At 39.1% G+C, this 15,929-nt stretch overlaps 1 protein-coding gene across 3 annotated transcripts in view; it reads left to right on the top strand.

Moving 5' to 3' along the window:
• Nucleotides 1-4,591: 4,591 nt before the first annotated feature.
• The window catches only part of nin (ninein (GSK3B interacting protein)), a 30,313-nt gene continuing 18,975 nt past the window's right edge, over nucleotides 4,592-15,929 (top strand). Inside the window, exons 1-4 of one of the 3 annotated variants that reach the window (XM_026940747.3) lie at nucleotides 4,592-4,874; nucleotides 10,602-10,803; nucleotides 11,570-11,657; nucleotides 13,393-13,562. In XM_026940747.3, coding sequence (XP_026796548.3) covers nucleotides 4,735-4,874; nucleotides 10,602-10,803; nucleotides 11,570-11,657; nucleotides 13,393-13,562 — 600 coding nt within the window. In that variant the 5' untranslated portion in view covers nucleotides 4,592-4,734. Of the gene's footprint in view, nucleotides 4,875-10,596; nucleotides 10,804-11,569; nucleotides 11,658-13,392; nucleotides 13,563-15,929 lie in introns of all 3 variants that reach the window. The other 2 variants (XM_026940765.3, XM_026940757.3) reach the window with 2 other exon arrangements.

The following is a 15,929-nucleotide window of genomic DNA, read 5'->3' as shown; positions in this document are numbered from 1 at the left end:
AAGTTTATGGCAAGACTGAGACCACTGATTTGTGGTCTCAAGACCAGTCTCGAGTACTACAACACTAGGGATAGGCTCCAGATCCACCATGACCAAGATAAAGCAGTTACTGAAGACAACCATAATCCTATAAATAAGTGAAAAGCAGCTAGTCAGAAATGGTCCAAGAATGGAGCAGATGAGAGCAAGACTCTGTGCTGGTATACCTTGTAATGGTTCCTGTGCATATTTGAAGGTTTTAGCCAACTGAACCTATCAGACATTGCTAGTTTGCTCTCTACATTGAAAGCAAGGTCAAGTGCAGTTATATCATCAGTAGTATAACCTTGTCACACTAGGCCACTGTGCAAGCATTGCATTTCAGACCTACTCATATTGTCTTTACAAATAAAGTACTTGCATGTGCATACTCCCACAACCTTAATATTTTGTAAACAGTCAGTAACCTGGTAGCCCTGCTATGTGCTGTCTACACCTGTAAAACACTAACATGGTGAAGGAGAAAACAAGCATGGCTACTAAGCAACAAGTCATTCACAGAGACAAATAATGACATTTACATCCACTGCACTATTTTGGCACAGGAACACTGAAACCTTATGCAGCTACCATTAATTAATTTAAATTTAAAGTTAAAAGTACCAAGCCATTAGCCTTTCCTAGCCTAGTTATGATAGTGTAGATGGAATACCCAGTGTACTGTATATATGTATTTTGAGCTTTGTCCTGTCCTGTCCTGACAAAAACTTCTATAATTATAGTTAGAAATTAATAACTTTAATTAAGGAAAGTTTGTCTCCTTGAATAGCCCTTTATGGGCAAGTTGTGGGCTGTGTGGGCTGTGCTAACCCATACAAATCCCACATTGGCCCAGCAATGGTTTCCTGTGGGCATCCTACACTTTGGTGTGCCCATATGAATCCCATGTGGGACCAGTGTAGACTAGCCTGCACCAGGCCAATACATATTTTACCTACACTGGCCTAATGCGGGTTTTCTGTGGGCAGCCCACACTTTCGTCTTACAGGATTCACTCGAGACAGAAGAATATGCAGCTTCCCTCACAAAATTCACATTATTGGAGAAAATACATGTAAAAGACAGTCTAGGAGGTGATGGATTAGGTCTGGCCCCATCCCCAGCATGTTTTTCTGGATCATTTTTGGCTCTAGAGTCACCGCAACCCTGCCCAGGATAAAGTGGTTACTGAAGATGAATGAACGAATGAATTGACGAATGAAAGACAAACCAGCATATCAGATTGTTTACTTCCCCAATACAGTCAGTATTGTTTACTTGATTTCCATAACCATGCCTATATACAAACTATATAAAAATGTCATAGAAATGTGCATCAGAGCAATGCAACGTGGCAGAGTGCAAAATTTGCAGTCACATATCGTAGCATTACTTCAATGTGACACATTACAGTACCAAGCTAAAAGCCTTGTTGAAGGATGTGGTTTCAGATGCAAACCCTTGAGTGCAATCTGTTAACCTCACTGAATCTCTATCTGATATAGAAAACTAGCCTAAAAAGGTGTCTTCTCTCATCTGAAATGGACTTCAGCTCTTCATTTAACACCAGAGACCCATCCAGGCTAATCATCACATATCAGGCGAATTTGCATATCGCAATGTGCATTCTCTACTTGGATGTTTATTGTTATTGTACTGTATTGTCTTGCACTGTTGGACTTTCCTGCACTGTTGTGTACTTTATGCGATATGTGTCTTACATGTCCTACATGTAATGTTTGCACAGTTTGGGAACTTGCAATTAAGAATTTCACTGCAAGAATTATACACTGTATAACACTGTACATGACAAATAAAGAACCTGAACTTGAAATTGAAGATAGACTCAGAGGCAGAGTTAGTGCAAAGAGGTTTATTTGGCAGACAGGGTGACATCATAAGCGTAATTCAAAAGATGTTAAGGCAGGAAAAAGGTCAAAACACAGGAATAGCAAGAATTTAATCCAAAAAAAGAAAAAAAAACAATATACGCATGACAAGGGTCAAAACATGGCAAGGCAGTTAGATATAGTGGATATAAAAAGTCTTTAACCCTGTTAAAATTGCAGGCTTTTGTGTTTAAACCAAGATCAATCATGTCAGATTTTTTCCCACCTTTAATGTGGCATAGGATATAGCAAACGACAAAAGCGAAAAACAAATAGAAACATTTTAGGGGGACAAAAGGAAAAGAAAAAACTTACAATAACATGGTTGCATAAGTGTGCACACCCCTCAACTAATACTTTGTTAAAGCACCTTTTGCTTGTAATACAGCACTCAGTCTTTTTGGATAAGAATCTACCAACCTTGCACATCATGATTTGGCAATTTTATTCCACTCTTCCTTGCAAAAGTGCTCCAGATCTATCAGATTGTGAAAATTGTGAAAATCTCCTGTGCATAGCCCTCTTCAAGTCATTCCACAGGTTTTTCATAGGATTTAGATCTCTTACTTGGAAATTCCAAAGCATTTATCTTTTTCTCCTGAAATCATTCCTTTGTTGACTTGGATTTGTGCTTTGGGTCATGGAAGGTAAAAGTTTTCTTCATTGATAAATAGATTTATTTTATAATTTATAAATATAATATAAAATTTAAAAGCAGAAATAAATTACAGTATCAGCCTATTTTATATATTTTAATTAATAAAGATGAATGTACAGTTTTTGACTTAAAAAACAGGGTCAACCTATACATTTTCTATTCAATATTCCATATAGTGTCAAATCATCATTTTTCTGTTATTTTGTGGTTATGTGTTGTTGAAATAATGCAATTGTAAAACCAGATAGATAGATAGATAGATAGATAGATAGATAGATAGATAGATAGATAGATAGACATACTTTATTGATCCCCAAGAGGAAATTTGGGAAGCAGGTGGTTATATAAGCAGGTGATTATAAATTAATTTATCCATACTGATGCTTAGAGCAGCTTACAGGTGATTGGTGAATCACAGTGGAGATTACAGAGACTTGCTTATATCATCAGGGACTTTAGGGCCAGATCATCTTTACCTTACCTGCTTGTCTCCATGATACACACTCCTCCCCCAAGCTCACACCAGCTGATTCCATGAGAGTTTCTAAATTCAGCAACTGATCCCAGAACAGTTCTTTAGAATGAAGTGAGATAAGCCTGTTTGGTCTCATGAACCTCAGCTAGGCAGCGTCTTTAGGGACAAAAACAGCCATGGGAGAATGACACAACCACAACCACACATATACTGTAGATATAGAAACATGCAATATAAAAACAAAAAAGAAATACAACTGTTTTGTTTTTAAAGGCATGAGGATTAGCTTTGGTTCAGTTTGGTCCATAGCTGCTTAGACAAATATGGGCAACTCATTGACCATTTGGCAACTGTAGCTTATTGCTATGTACAATCTGACATTCCACCTTCACAAGTGTTTTAATGCAGATGCTTTTCTGAGATAAACACTGTGTACATTTACTGGCTACTTTGTTAGACACATTTACGTTGTTGGTCCACCATGAATGCAATTCATTCACTTTAATTTGTATAATGCTTTTAACGATAAATATTTTTGTATATTTAAATCCGTAATGAGGAAGCCAGAGGCAACAGTGGTGAAGAAAAACACCCTGAGACAACATGAGGGAGAAACCTTGAAAAGAACTAGATTCTTCTGGGTGACACTGGATAGTGGGATTATAAATCGGTACTCTTACACAAGTCATACTGGCCATCCTTTTAACACACCCAACACACTGTGAGCGTATTATGAATAAGAGCCCTAGGATGAGCCCAGGACAAGTTTTATGATTACAGCAGCAGTTCTTGGGTACAATTGTACAGTATCCTGGTGAGATTATCTACTGAAGCAAGTGTGACGCCTGGGATGAACTGTTTTTTGGAAGTGCAAATCTCTAGAGTATCCATGCGGGATCATCCAAAAGAACATAAAGTTAGTCACAAGTGCAGAAGTTCCAAATAGGAGTAGAGCGTCAGGAAGAATCAGGAATATCCTTAGGGCAAGATGACGTGTATAGCAGTAGAAGTGTGTCAGGATTAGGCACAGAGATCACGTACAGCAGCAGGAGTGAACTTACAGCTCAACTGAGAGAGAGAATAGATTAGTAGATATACAGGAGAGTCTACAGCTTGGCTTTTTTTCATACACAGTTTCTGTTCTCTTCTAGTGCTTCATTAGTGCCAGTTTCTGAAAACAGGACTGCTGTTAGCTGGATATTTTTGGTTGACAGACTGTTCTTGTCCCAGCAGTGACTCTGATCCAGTCATTGAGATGTCAGTGGGACTGCTTTGATGAGTCATGCCTGTCTACTGACAGATGGAGTGCCATAACATTAATACCATAACAATTAATATGCTACAGTCAATAATTGTACACCTATAAAGTGCACCTACAAACTGGTGGGTGTAACTAATAAATGGCCAGTGACAGTAGGTAGAAGGCAGATCTAATACTCTAATAGAGTAGACACTGTGTACAGATGCTCACACTGCACTGTTTCAAATCAGCCATTAGTGGTGCTAGAGGACAATCTGGCTCTGTGTCCCTCCCCTTCCTCTCTGAAGAGTGCTTCAAAATTCCCTAAAAGATTGAGTCGAGGCAGAAACCCCTCAGCTGGAGATGAAGTGAGCTGCAGCTCCTGCAGCTCAGTACCAGTTGATCAGATCAGTCAGAGTGGAGGGGAAGGTGTGTGAAGCCTGGCTCTGTGTGCATGACTCTTCATCCGCGCTGTGAAGACACACAGCTCTCTTTCTGGATGGTTTTATCCCAAGTGAGCAATTCTGCCGAGATTTTTTTTGACCCAGTGAAGCAGAGGAGAGTGTGTGTGAACCCTCACACTGAGAGGAGTGGGTATGTTTTGCGTTTTAAACTTCTTTTAATAACTTTGCATGAACATTGGGTTGGAATGGAAAGCTGTTTATCTCGCCAGAACGAGGTCGTGATGTACCACAGCGGTAAGTGTGTGGGCGCTAGATTTGAAAATGGACTTCAAGCAAACTCCTGAATCATGGATCTGTCATTTCCGGTGTTACAAACTTCACCATCCCGGGTTCTGCTTTTAATGATCATCAAACCCAAACACTAGCGGTTATACTCCTACACTGTGTACGCGTATTGGACTGGAGGCTACGTCCAGTATGACATCATAATCTGCTGAGTAGTGTGCTAGTGTAGGCCTGCTGTTCTGCATCATGTGCATGTGTTAGGGTAGTGTGCAATTCAGGACACAGCCTGTGTTATTACTGTAGCACTCTTGAGCAGAGGAAGTTTGTCCTCACTATGGAAACGCCTAGTCTAGCAGTCTAGTTCTGCTTTGTTGCATTGTTAGCTATCTGATGTAAGAGTTTTTAAAGTGGTTATTGAACTTCCCTTTTGTTAGTTTCCTTTTTTTCAACGACTTGTCATTGAACATATTGAAAGTTTTAGGCTAATAACCCATATTTACCCATGTTCTGTTACCCCTGTTATTTAATTCCCCGCTATTTCTCAGTTAAGGACATCACATCTTCTACTAGTTAGTCAGTCCTATTTGGTTTAACTGTATGCATTTAAAAAAAAAAAAAAGTGAAAATTTACACTTTAAATTTAAATTTACACATTTAACCAGTGAGTCAAAAGTTTCATCAGTTGATCAGGTAGACTTGGTTGTTTAAACCATGCAGTAATTTGACTTTACTGTTGAAAGTACAGCTAATCAAATATAAGGTTTTGTTTATACTCCCTTTGCTTACCTTTCTATATGTGTGATTATCCCTGTGGTGGAAAACTAAAATAAATATTTAAAAAACAAACAGAATTTATCTTCAGCTCGTCTTCAGCTTTACGCTTTGTCATGTTTGAAATAAAACTTTCAAAAGAAAGGGTAACATAGACAAATAGGATTATCACAGTTATGTATTTGCAGTGAATCATGTGTTATCCCACCAGTCACAGTTATATACGAGTTTACGTCTTGTTATGAGGATATGAATGTGTCAGTACAATTTGGTAGTTAGATTTAAATCTTAAAAAAAATGCTTTACTTGCTTCCTTATCTGAAATTCCAGTGTAGGCATCTTCTTTTTTAAATGCATGACTAAAAAACTCTGGTCATGTGACAAATTGCACATAAAAATGTTAATATAAACTCAGGATAATCTATTATTAAAAGTATAGCTTGCCTTTCAGTTATTAACAAAATAATCCAGTGATGATGACGATGTCCCAGGCGGATAGTGTGTAATGTTCGTGAAAGTGTTTCAGTATACGGTCTTTTATTCCATTTGTTGTCAGGCTTCTGTTTAATGAGCTGTAAATGGTTCAGCAGACTGAACACACACTGATCAACATGCTGATTTTTTGTAAAGATTAACAGATATAACAGAATACATTCTGCTTTCCAGCAATGGAAACACTCAGGAGATAAAGCTTGGTTTTATGGCCCGCTGTTACTTACACACACACACACACACACACACACACTTATCTTCATGGCTATGTTTGTAACTACAGGAGAGTTCGCGACCATGGAATATGTAACTGACAGTGTATGCTGTGAGATTTGGGTGCTAAAGGTATAACGTTATTACAATTGTGGCGTTTGCGTGTGTGTGTGCTTTTGACTATAGCACTCTGGTTCACTGTTAGTGATCTCACTCAGACAGCTGTCAATCAAAGTGCCAGCCAAGGTTATTCTTTTCGAAAATTTCAGGCTGCGTAGTAATAGCTAAATTGATCATAGAGATTATTTTGCTCAATATTGTCATCACAATTATTACTCAGCCAATTTAGGAGCGAAATAGCTCATTGTGCTTTATATTTTTTATATAACAGAAAACAGTTTTGTATTTATTATGTACTTGAATGAGAATGTGATTGCTCCTTAGTACATTAATAGAATGTATACTGAATATAAACAAAATTCACACTAATAAATAAATAAGTAAATGTGTTGCAATAGTAGACAAATCAACAGTATAAAGATATCTATTGGAAGATTGTGGTTTGCTAGACCAGTCAATAAAATGCTATTTAGCCTTAGCCAATTAGCTAGCTTTAGCTAAGCTTGCAGTTGATTGTGGTATAAATTAGGGAAGCCATAAAAATTGTGATAATAATTCAAATATTGCCTTATTTAAAAAAAATTTAAAAATTGTAGCTACATTTTGGAGGATGCTTGTCCCCGGATGTTTCCTGTGACGTCATGATGGAATAATTAGTCAGATTGTTTTATGGTGTGATATTGCTATATTGGTATGTGACTCACCCCTAATACATGGTCTGTTATACGTTATGGATGGGTCACAGCAGTTTGTCTTTAGGTTTTAAATGAATTTGTAAAGTCTGTGTCTCTCTGTCTGTGTCTCTCTGTGTGTGTCTCTCTGTGTGTGTCTCTCTGTGTGTGTCTCTCTGTGTGTGTCTCTCTGTGTGTGTCTCTCTGTGTGTGTCTCTCTGTGTGTGTCTCTCTGTGTGTGTCTCTCTGTGTGTGTCTCTCTGTGTGTGTCTCTCTGTGTGTCTCGGGATGGGAGCTATACGACAGTGGCTGATTATTATTCCTCAGGATTATGTAGCAGTAGCTCAGAGACAGCAGGATGGAAGCAACAACAAAGGGCGTCTGCTCTCTCAAAACACACACATACACACAGGCATCATGCATGTGGAGGGGATTTTAAGGCCCAGCTGCTCAGTGACCATCAGTGGTCCTTGAAGAGAACTGAGTGGCCAGGTGTCTCCCTATTGATCACACACATATACATGCGCATAGAAACACACAGTACACGCCAAAAAAAAATATAATAAATTACACACACGCCCACACACACCTGTAGGAGTCTAAGCTTTTTGATTCTATTGTGGTTCATTTTTTACTTTGTACTTTATGTAAGAGCTGTTAGACCATCAAGTAACATACTTTGCATTTAACCAAAACTTATACAAATGTTTCCTCGTCTTAAATGTAGTCGATCAGTGAAGACTTTTCACGTTTCATATTCGTGTTTGCTTCTTCAGGTTTACATTAGTGCTACAAGGCTAATGTTGCTGTAGTTACTATTTACACTTTGTGCCGACTGCATGTCTAAATCATCACACATTAAACTGCTTTGAGAGTTTCAGTAATCTCAATTGACTTATACTGTTTCTATGACTATGATCAAACACATTACATGCTTAAAAACAATAGTAGAGCCATCTAGAAGTTTGGCATCAGACTCAGGTAGGAGGAATGAAACAATTTTGAAATGTATAATACAAGTGTTGTGGGTTTTTTTTTTCTCTAAAAGATTGGTTTATTTTATTATTTCATGAAAATGACGATGTTTATTTATGTAGGGTGGCACGGTGGTGCAGTGGGTAGCCTTGCCACCTCACAGCTCCAGGGTCATCAGTTCAATCCTGAGCGCGGGTTACTGTCTTGTGTGGGTTTTGTCCGGGTTCTTTGGTTTCCTCCCACTGTCCAGAAACATGCATGTAGACAGATTGGCTATGTTCAATTGACTCTAGGTGTGAACGAATGTGTGTGCATGATGCCCTGTGATTGACTGGCATTCCCTCCGGGGTGTGTTCTCCCACCTTGTCCCAAATGTTCTGAGGACAGGCTCTGGATCCACTGTAGCCCTGACCAAGATAAAATGATTATTATAGATGAATGAACGAATGAGTTTTTATGTAGAAATGGAGTAACTGAGCCAAGCAATGGCTTTTGAGCCAAGTGCGGGATTAAGGCATGCAGTTTACACAACACTAAACTAGTAGCTTTAAGCTTCCCTTGCTTGTTGGTAATTTTATGCCCATACTTACATGGCAATACAAAAGAAGTAAACTACTGACAGCAAACATGGATTGGTTGGTGGACTAAATTCGGAGTAAGTGGGAAATTGTGTACATTTTATTTTTGGCCAAACTTGAACATGTGTTTGTGTGTCTATATAAAGTCACCCTAAAGACAGTACCATAATAGCTCTGGCTGTTTTGCTCAGGGATTGGCTTCAGGTCATTTACCTTACATGACTTTTCCTGTCTGCTCCTGTATATCTGCTTCCCTTTGTGTGACATCACCTATCAGCCCAAATCATATGATCTCTCAAACATTGAGTCACAAAACCATGTCACAGGTAATAATATGACAGACTTGCTCGTCTAATTGCATAAGGGATCATTTGCAAAGACTTAATGAGATTAAAGTAATAATATCAGTATTATTTAGTGGCATATTAGTTTCATATTTGCATGTTGATTAATCAGAGGAATTCTCGACTGTTGTCTCTGCTCATTAACCCCTGTTGCTTTAGCTCACAATTAATGACCCAGCATAGACAGATCATTCTTTGGCCCAGTGCCATCTTACGTTCTCGCTCCCAGTGGGACATCAGTAATCTCTGTATGTGTGTGTGCGTGCATACTTTTGGGAGCTGAGAAGAGTTGATATCATTTGTCTGTGAACAGATGTATGAATGTTGCCCATCCTCTCTCATCAATCAGTGTCTTGTAAGAAGCTTATACCAGGTACAGATGCATCTTCTCAGGCCTGATTTTTATATAGTCTGATGTCAGTATGAATTACATACAATGCACTTTTTTGACAGTATCCTGGGTAATATCAGTACTTCTACGAAACTAATAGACTCATTAATTAAAATATTTACAAAACATGAGGTTTCTATAATCTGTTGCTGCTATTTTGCAGTATTGTTTACTGCAGGGGTATCCACTTGGATCTGCAGTAGACTGGTGTGGCTGAAGTTCATCCCAGCCAAATAGAAGCCACACCCAATAACTGATTAAAGACCTAGGTCAATTAATTCATCTGATTCAACTAACAAGTGAAATGTGGCTCATGCTTGTCATGCATGACAGCCCTTTGCAGATAAAATTGGAAATCTCTAGGGGTTTTGGGGGAAAAAAAGGTCTTTAAGGCAAAAAATTAAATATAAATACTTAATCACCCACCCCTATTCTGTAGTCCTAAAACACACATATTCAGACTTCTGAGCTGACTATTTTTTGTGTGTATGTGAAAATGTGTGTAAATTTGGCTATTTATAATGTTTATAATGCTGATCAGTGTGACTGCTCACGTAGATCAGATCTGTTTCTGCCATTTTGTCAGCTTTTGAAGCTATTTCCAAAATCAGTATTTTTTTTATTTATTTTTTTCCCCAGTAAGGACACACTCATTCCATTTTTTTATTTTTTTAAAAAAATTTTTATTAAAGTGCCCTTTTTAGCAATGTACAATGGCTGATCACCAATGCTGAACCAAGTTGAGACTCTGCAAGCCTCTGTTAGGTTATGCAAACCATCACAGGCATGATGATTATGCAAACCATCACAGGGATCACACATATTCATGATCTATGGATCAGATTGGACATGTTTCAGTACCAGTTAGGTTGCACCCTACATTTCAGGAGTCTTTTGCTTCCAGGAAAAATTAAACCAAGGAAGGTTTTTAAGTCTTCATTTAGTTTTGTGGGATGTATCCAATAATTCCAAAGTGAAATGATTATTGTTTCATTTTTTTTGGCTTGCTTATTTTGTAGCTCTAATATCTTTCTGGATTATATCCCATAACTTTGTGTATGTTTTCATGCAGGGCAGGCTGATGGATGGAGAGGAAGATCAGAGGGATCAGCATGAGGAGCGCTTAAGGGAAGTGTTTCAGAGTTTCGATGGGAGCGGTGCTGGTTCACTAAGCCCAGAGGAGCTAACCGAGCTCTGTCACGCCCTACAGCTGGCTGACCAAGCGCTACACACACTGCTACACACACTTTTCAACACACAGGACCAACTAAACACACGGGTAAGAATCGATGTACACCAAATGCACACTGTAGGATAAACTTATCAATCATATGAGTCAACAGTATTTGTATGCAAAGTGAACTGAAATGTTATTTCTTTTCTGTAATCTGTTTTTGAATTTAAATCTAATTCTCTCACGTTTTTAGAGCAAATCCTTTGTGTTCGCTTTCATCCTGTTTTCTCTGCCCCATATATAGCATACATGTGTGATAGATTGAAGCAGTCTTTTGTTGTTTATGTGGGGGAAGAGCACTTGTTGAGGATTGCTGATTCTTTATTCTGGCTTAACAATGGAGTGAACCTCAAAAGAGACACGCTCTCGCACTTGCACAGCATCCACCACTCGCCCTGCACACCCCCCTCCCCTGTTATAAGAGTGCCATAGTCCACAAAGGGAACCTCCATATGCAGAAGTGTGTGTTATTGTCTGGGGCAGCTGTTGCTCCCCAAATCATTCGGGCTACTCCCACAGTTCCTTTAGTCACCAGGCAACCAGGATTTAATTAATAGCCGTGTTAGAGATTATTTGTCCGATTTTAGCTGGGATCTTTAATCTTTGCTCTTCACCACAGGGGAGCAGCTGCAGGGCGACTCAGTATTACACATTAGCTGCCATTAGCTATAAAGGTCATTTTCAGAAGGTTGTATATGAGCCAATGTTTTTTCCCCTCTTGAAATCTACAAAAGGCCTCAGCTGTGCACCTGCATTCTTTATTAAATTCACTATGCGTGTTGAATACTGGCATTGTGTTTCCGTCTTGCAGGTTGAATTTGAGCAATTTAAGGATGCTTTGATTCTGGTGCTTTCTTCCAATGAAGAGACGCTAGCTAAAGAAAACCCTCCTCGACCAGGTAACATCAGCCTCTTTGTGTCTGTTTTGAAGTTTAATGACCATATTTAAGTTTTTTTACCAAATGATTTAAGCCTGGCACTCTTACTGAAGTGCCCTGTCTGTATGGCAGTGTAGTCTGTTCTCATTAGCTTGAGCTGTCTGATGGTAATGAGATGGATGTTAGCCAACGTCTAAGTGGGCTTTTGCTGTCGTGTCTCTATAGTAACACTGACTAGAGGGTCAGACAGACAGTCAGAAAAACCCAGAGATTGAGCCGAGCTTCACCTACTTAAAATGGTCAATTCTGCATTAATCTTTTACACTTGTTTACTACATATCACATATCATGGTCCAGTGTGAAACAGGACAGGTGGCCCTGAAACATGGTGGTGGTGGTGGTGGTGGTATTTGGGTAATAATGTCAGAGCATGTTCCTAAACCTTTTAAGCAGGCTGAGGTATTCTGAGAGCACGAGTCGGCACACTGAATTACCAAGAGTATTAATGCATGAGTCAGCCTTACCTAAGACTCATAAACGAGTGATGATTGAATTTCTAGTGCCATCTCTGCAAAAACTGGATGTTTTTTTTTTTTTTTTTTTTTTTTTTTTTTTTTAAACCACAACAGAGAGTTTGTATTATCTGTCATGGTGCTTTAATATATGCAGTTTTTAGTCCATTTGAATCAAACCTTGTGTGTTTTCCCTAGTGCATTTTCTCCCTCTGTGCAGTTTGTTTAGGCAAGTGAGAGCACAGAAATGGCCCTTGGGTGCAGACTAAAAAGCAGTCTTGGAGCTTCTGAGTGATGTGGCCTCAGTCTGGTTAAAGTGAACTCAAGCCCTTTTCGATTGAAAAGAGGAAACAGTTTGACTCTGAATCAACACAACTTCAGGAAGTGACCCAAGCATGCTGTGTATTATTGGTCTTGGGGCAGCATTTTGTTTGTAGCTGTGGGCCGCTAAATCACCAGTGACTGAGCTAAAGGACAAAGCTCTAGAGTTATATATTTATGTAATCATTTATTTAGCGCTTTTGTTCTCTGTGCTTGGATATTTCTGTGTGAAAAGGTGTAGCTTTTTACATTGTCATATTTCTGACTAATGAACGAAAGATGGTCTAATTTGGTTTTGTTGTATTGCACTGTGTGCGTTATGTGTAAGAAGAATATTAAGCTTTGCATAATTTGGGGCAAAATAAGGAAAGAGACATCAACACATGCCCAATCTCTCAGTTTGGGTTGTACAGGTGGGCTTAGCCATGTGATAGTCGTAATGCTGAAGGTTATCCCGTGAGATGTACATGCAAGTGTATGCAGAGTAAGATGTTTAAGGTTAAGATTCTTAAAGAGGATTACTCTATACAAGGAACTCTTGAAATAGATGAAGACAGTGTCAAACTAAGGAAAGCATTTCTCCTTAAGTATTACCCTAGGTCCTGTCAGGTCTAGTTTCAGGATAGTTTTTATAGCGATGCACTCATATTGGAATCAGTGGTTATCCTATGGTTGTCTTTCATTGATGGACAGAGTAGAGGCTCACTGACAAACCTCATAACAACTCATGGGCTACAGTCAGTAATTGTAAACCTAAAGATAGGTGAACCTCATAGAATCACCATCACAAATAAGTTTAGAGCAGTGCTTGATAAGTGAGGGGATGACATGAAAACCATGCTTCAGGCTTTTAGATAAGTATAAAATGCTATAGACTATAGACCATGTATTAAATGTCCAACTGTCTGATTCTCACTCTCCAGTCTCCCCAGAGGTGCAGCCTCGCTTTGTAAAGGGCACTAAGCGTTATGGGCGGCGGTCCACTCCAGAGTTCACACAATCCATCTCAAATCTTGCACACACATCGTCGGTGGAAAGAGAGGAGGATGCAGAGACAAGGACTAGCGATGGGACGTTGCCTGTTAAGCGTGAGGTAACACACACACACACACACACACACACACACACCCTGCCCCCTACCTGCTGCATCCGATCTCAAAAAGTCAGGAAAAACAGTCTGGCTCTAGAGGACAATTCTCAGCCTTCAAATGGTAATAAAGGAATGTTCAGCATGTACAGCACATAACAGAGAGTGAAAGATCATTGAAGCATCTTTAAAAATGACAGAAATTTCACCATGGAGATAGTGAATAGCAGTCAAAACAGGACATGTATGAGTGACTCAAAAGATAACTGGAGACCGTGCATTCTCACATTCTCTTTCACTTAAATACATTCCTGTAGAGATAATTGTCATTTATTAGAATTTAGAGCTGTGTGTGGGGTCCCTGTGTCCCTCACTGACCGCTCCTCCCCGTTACAGTAGAGACGTGTTAATCTGGTTGGCATTGTGTGAATGATAAAAATGTGTAAGTCCAGAGGAAGAAAAGAGACATATGGAAATGAACACGACTACACTGACTGCTTTTGGTGTATGAAAAATTAATTACGTTTTCGAAAGTGGGTGACTCATTAGCTTTTGATGTATGTTGTAGGGCTGGGTAATATGATATGGTATCATGATTGCAATAAATTGTCACTGATTAGATGTTAAAATCTATTTAGATTCTTATTCTTTAAATTATTCTCATTTTCTGTGCAAGTTAAATTTTTGTAGGTTGTAAAAATGGGCAGAGGTCATTTACTCAATCTCTCTCTATCACACAATAGCCACTAATTTTTGGCAGCATGAGGGCTAATCCTTGCTAACACCTTAACACAATGCACAAGGATGTGTGGCTAGTAATTGGTTTTAATTACATAATAGAATACATTAGCTTATTGTTAATGAACTTGGTGTAGCTACCTAGTCAGATAGCTACTGCTGAAGAGATAACATTAGCCACATTCGACTTACCTCGGAAGCAAGGGGGTTAGCAACAAGCTAGCTAGCTAACTGTGATGAGTGATGTATATTTTCCTCCTCAAAACAGCAAACTGTGTAGTCAGTGTTAAAGTTTTAACAAGCAAATATGTCTGTATGTTGACTGATTTAAAGCAAATACTTGATTTAAAGCATATACAGCATAACTCGTAACATAAAAGGTAACAGGAGCTACTTTGTTTACTGTTCGTGCTGTGAGCAGCCATGTTGGTTTTACATTAGTTGCTGAACTTGGGGGTGAGAAGAATATCAGTTTTCCTGAGTAAGAATTCTAGGTTGGAGGGACATTTCTTTGTTTGTTTTTTTTTTCCATAGTTGGAGGTCAGAAATTATGAGATATCGTCGTTAGTGCAGTAGGTGGCTGGCTAGGTTAGCTAATGTTGCTAAATTCGAACATGCTAGTCCTGTCACATACATCTTTTTGTTGTCTTTTTGTGTTTAAGCAAGTATAGTTGTTTTTTGTAGTTTAAATATCATGATGCCTGTCGCATATTGAGTAGTCCTGCGTGAATTTTGTCCTATTGCCCTCTCTTAGTGTGCTGTCAGCTAGGATGTTGTGTTTAATGTTTCAGCTGAAAGACTTTGACCCCTCTGTAGCTCCTCGTAGAAAGGTATCGTCATAATCAAAGCAAGACCATTGTTTACCCTTAATTTGCTTCACCTCACTGACTCCATCAAAAAGTGTGTGTGTCTCTGTGTGTGTCTCTGTGTGTGTCTCTGTGTGTGTCTCTGTGTGTGTCTCTGTGTGTGTCTCTGTGTGTGTCTCTGTGTGTGTCTCTGTGGAGATCAGCAGCTGTGTGTGCATTATACCGGTGTCATAGTGACACTGTGAGAATAGAAGCCTGTTTAATCTGTGGTGAAAACGCAGACACATGTTGGGCTGCCTGTTAATAAGCATGTATGGCTGCACATGGTTTCATGTCTGTGGGCATGTGGCTGCTGACTTTTTGCAGCCATTATGAGAGCCACTGGTAGGATATAAGAACAATTTGATGTGATGTTTAGCTACTATTTCAGGTACATATCTTTTATTTTCCCCCTCGTAAGCGTCAGTATTGGTTGTAGAATATCAGTTTGAAAAAATTTGTTGAAAATCAGGTCTGTAGACAGTTATTATTTACATTTCATATAGTGCTGTTGCTAGTGGCTTATTTATATTCTGATAATGATATATTATCGATAAAGTGCATCCCTGTGTTGGTGTTTGTGTGTGTAGTGGCCATGTTCTTCAGCAGGTGCAGACTATAGCAAACTCACGCTGATCTGAGGCTTGGCCTTTAGTACTCTGATGATAGTGGGAGAACAATGCTCAGCACTAACCCCAGCAGATGTAGAGGTTGTGAGTGTGCAGGCAGAGGGCAACAGGTCTGACACAAGGAACAATGTCTCTTCCCCCACTGTGTTGAATACCGATAC

Source organism: Pangasianodon hypophthalmus, chromosome 3 (genome assembly GCF_027358585.1).
Source record: "Pangasianodon hypophthalmus isolate fPanHyp1 chromosome 3, fPanHyp1.pri, whole genome shotgun sequence".
Lineage (NCBI taxonomy): Eukaryota > Metazoa > Chordata > Actinopteri > Siluriformes > Pangasiidae > Pangasianodon > Pangasianodon hypophthalmus.
The sequence above is the reverse complement of the archived record's forward strand: the minus strand, read 5'-3'. Positions and strand labels throughout refer to the sequence as shown.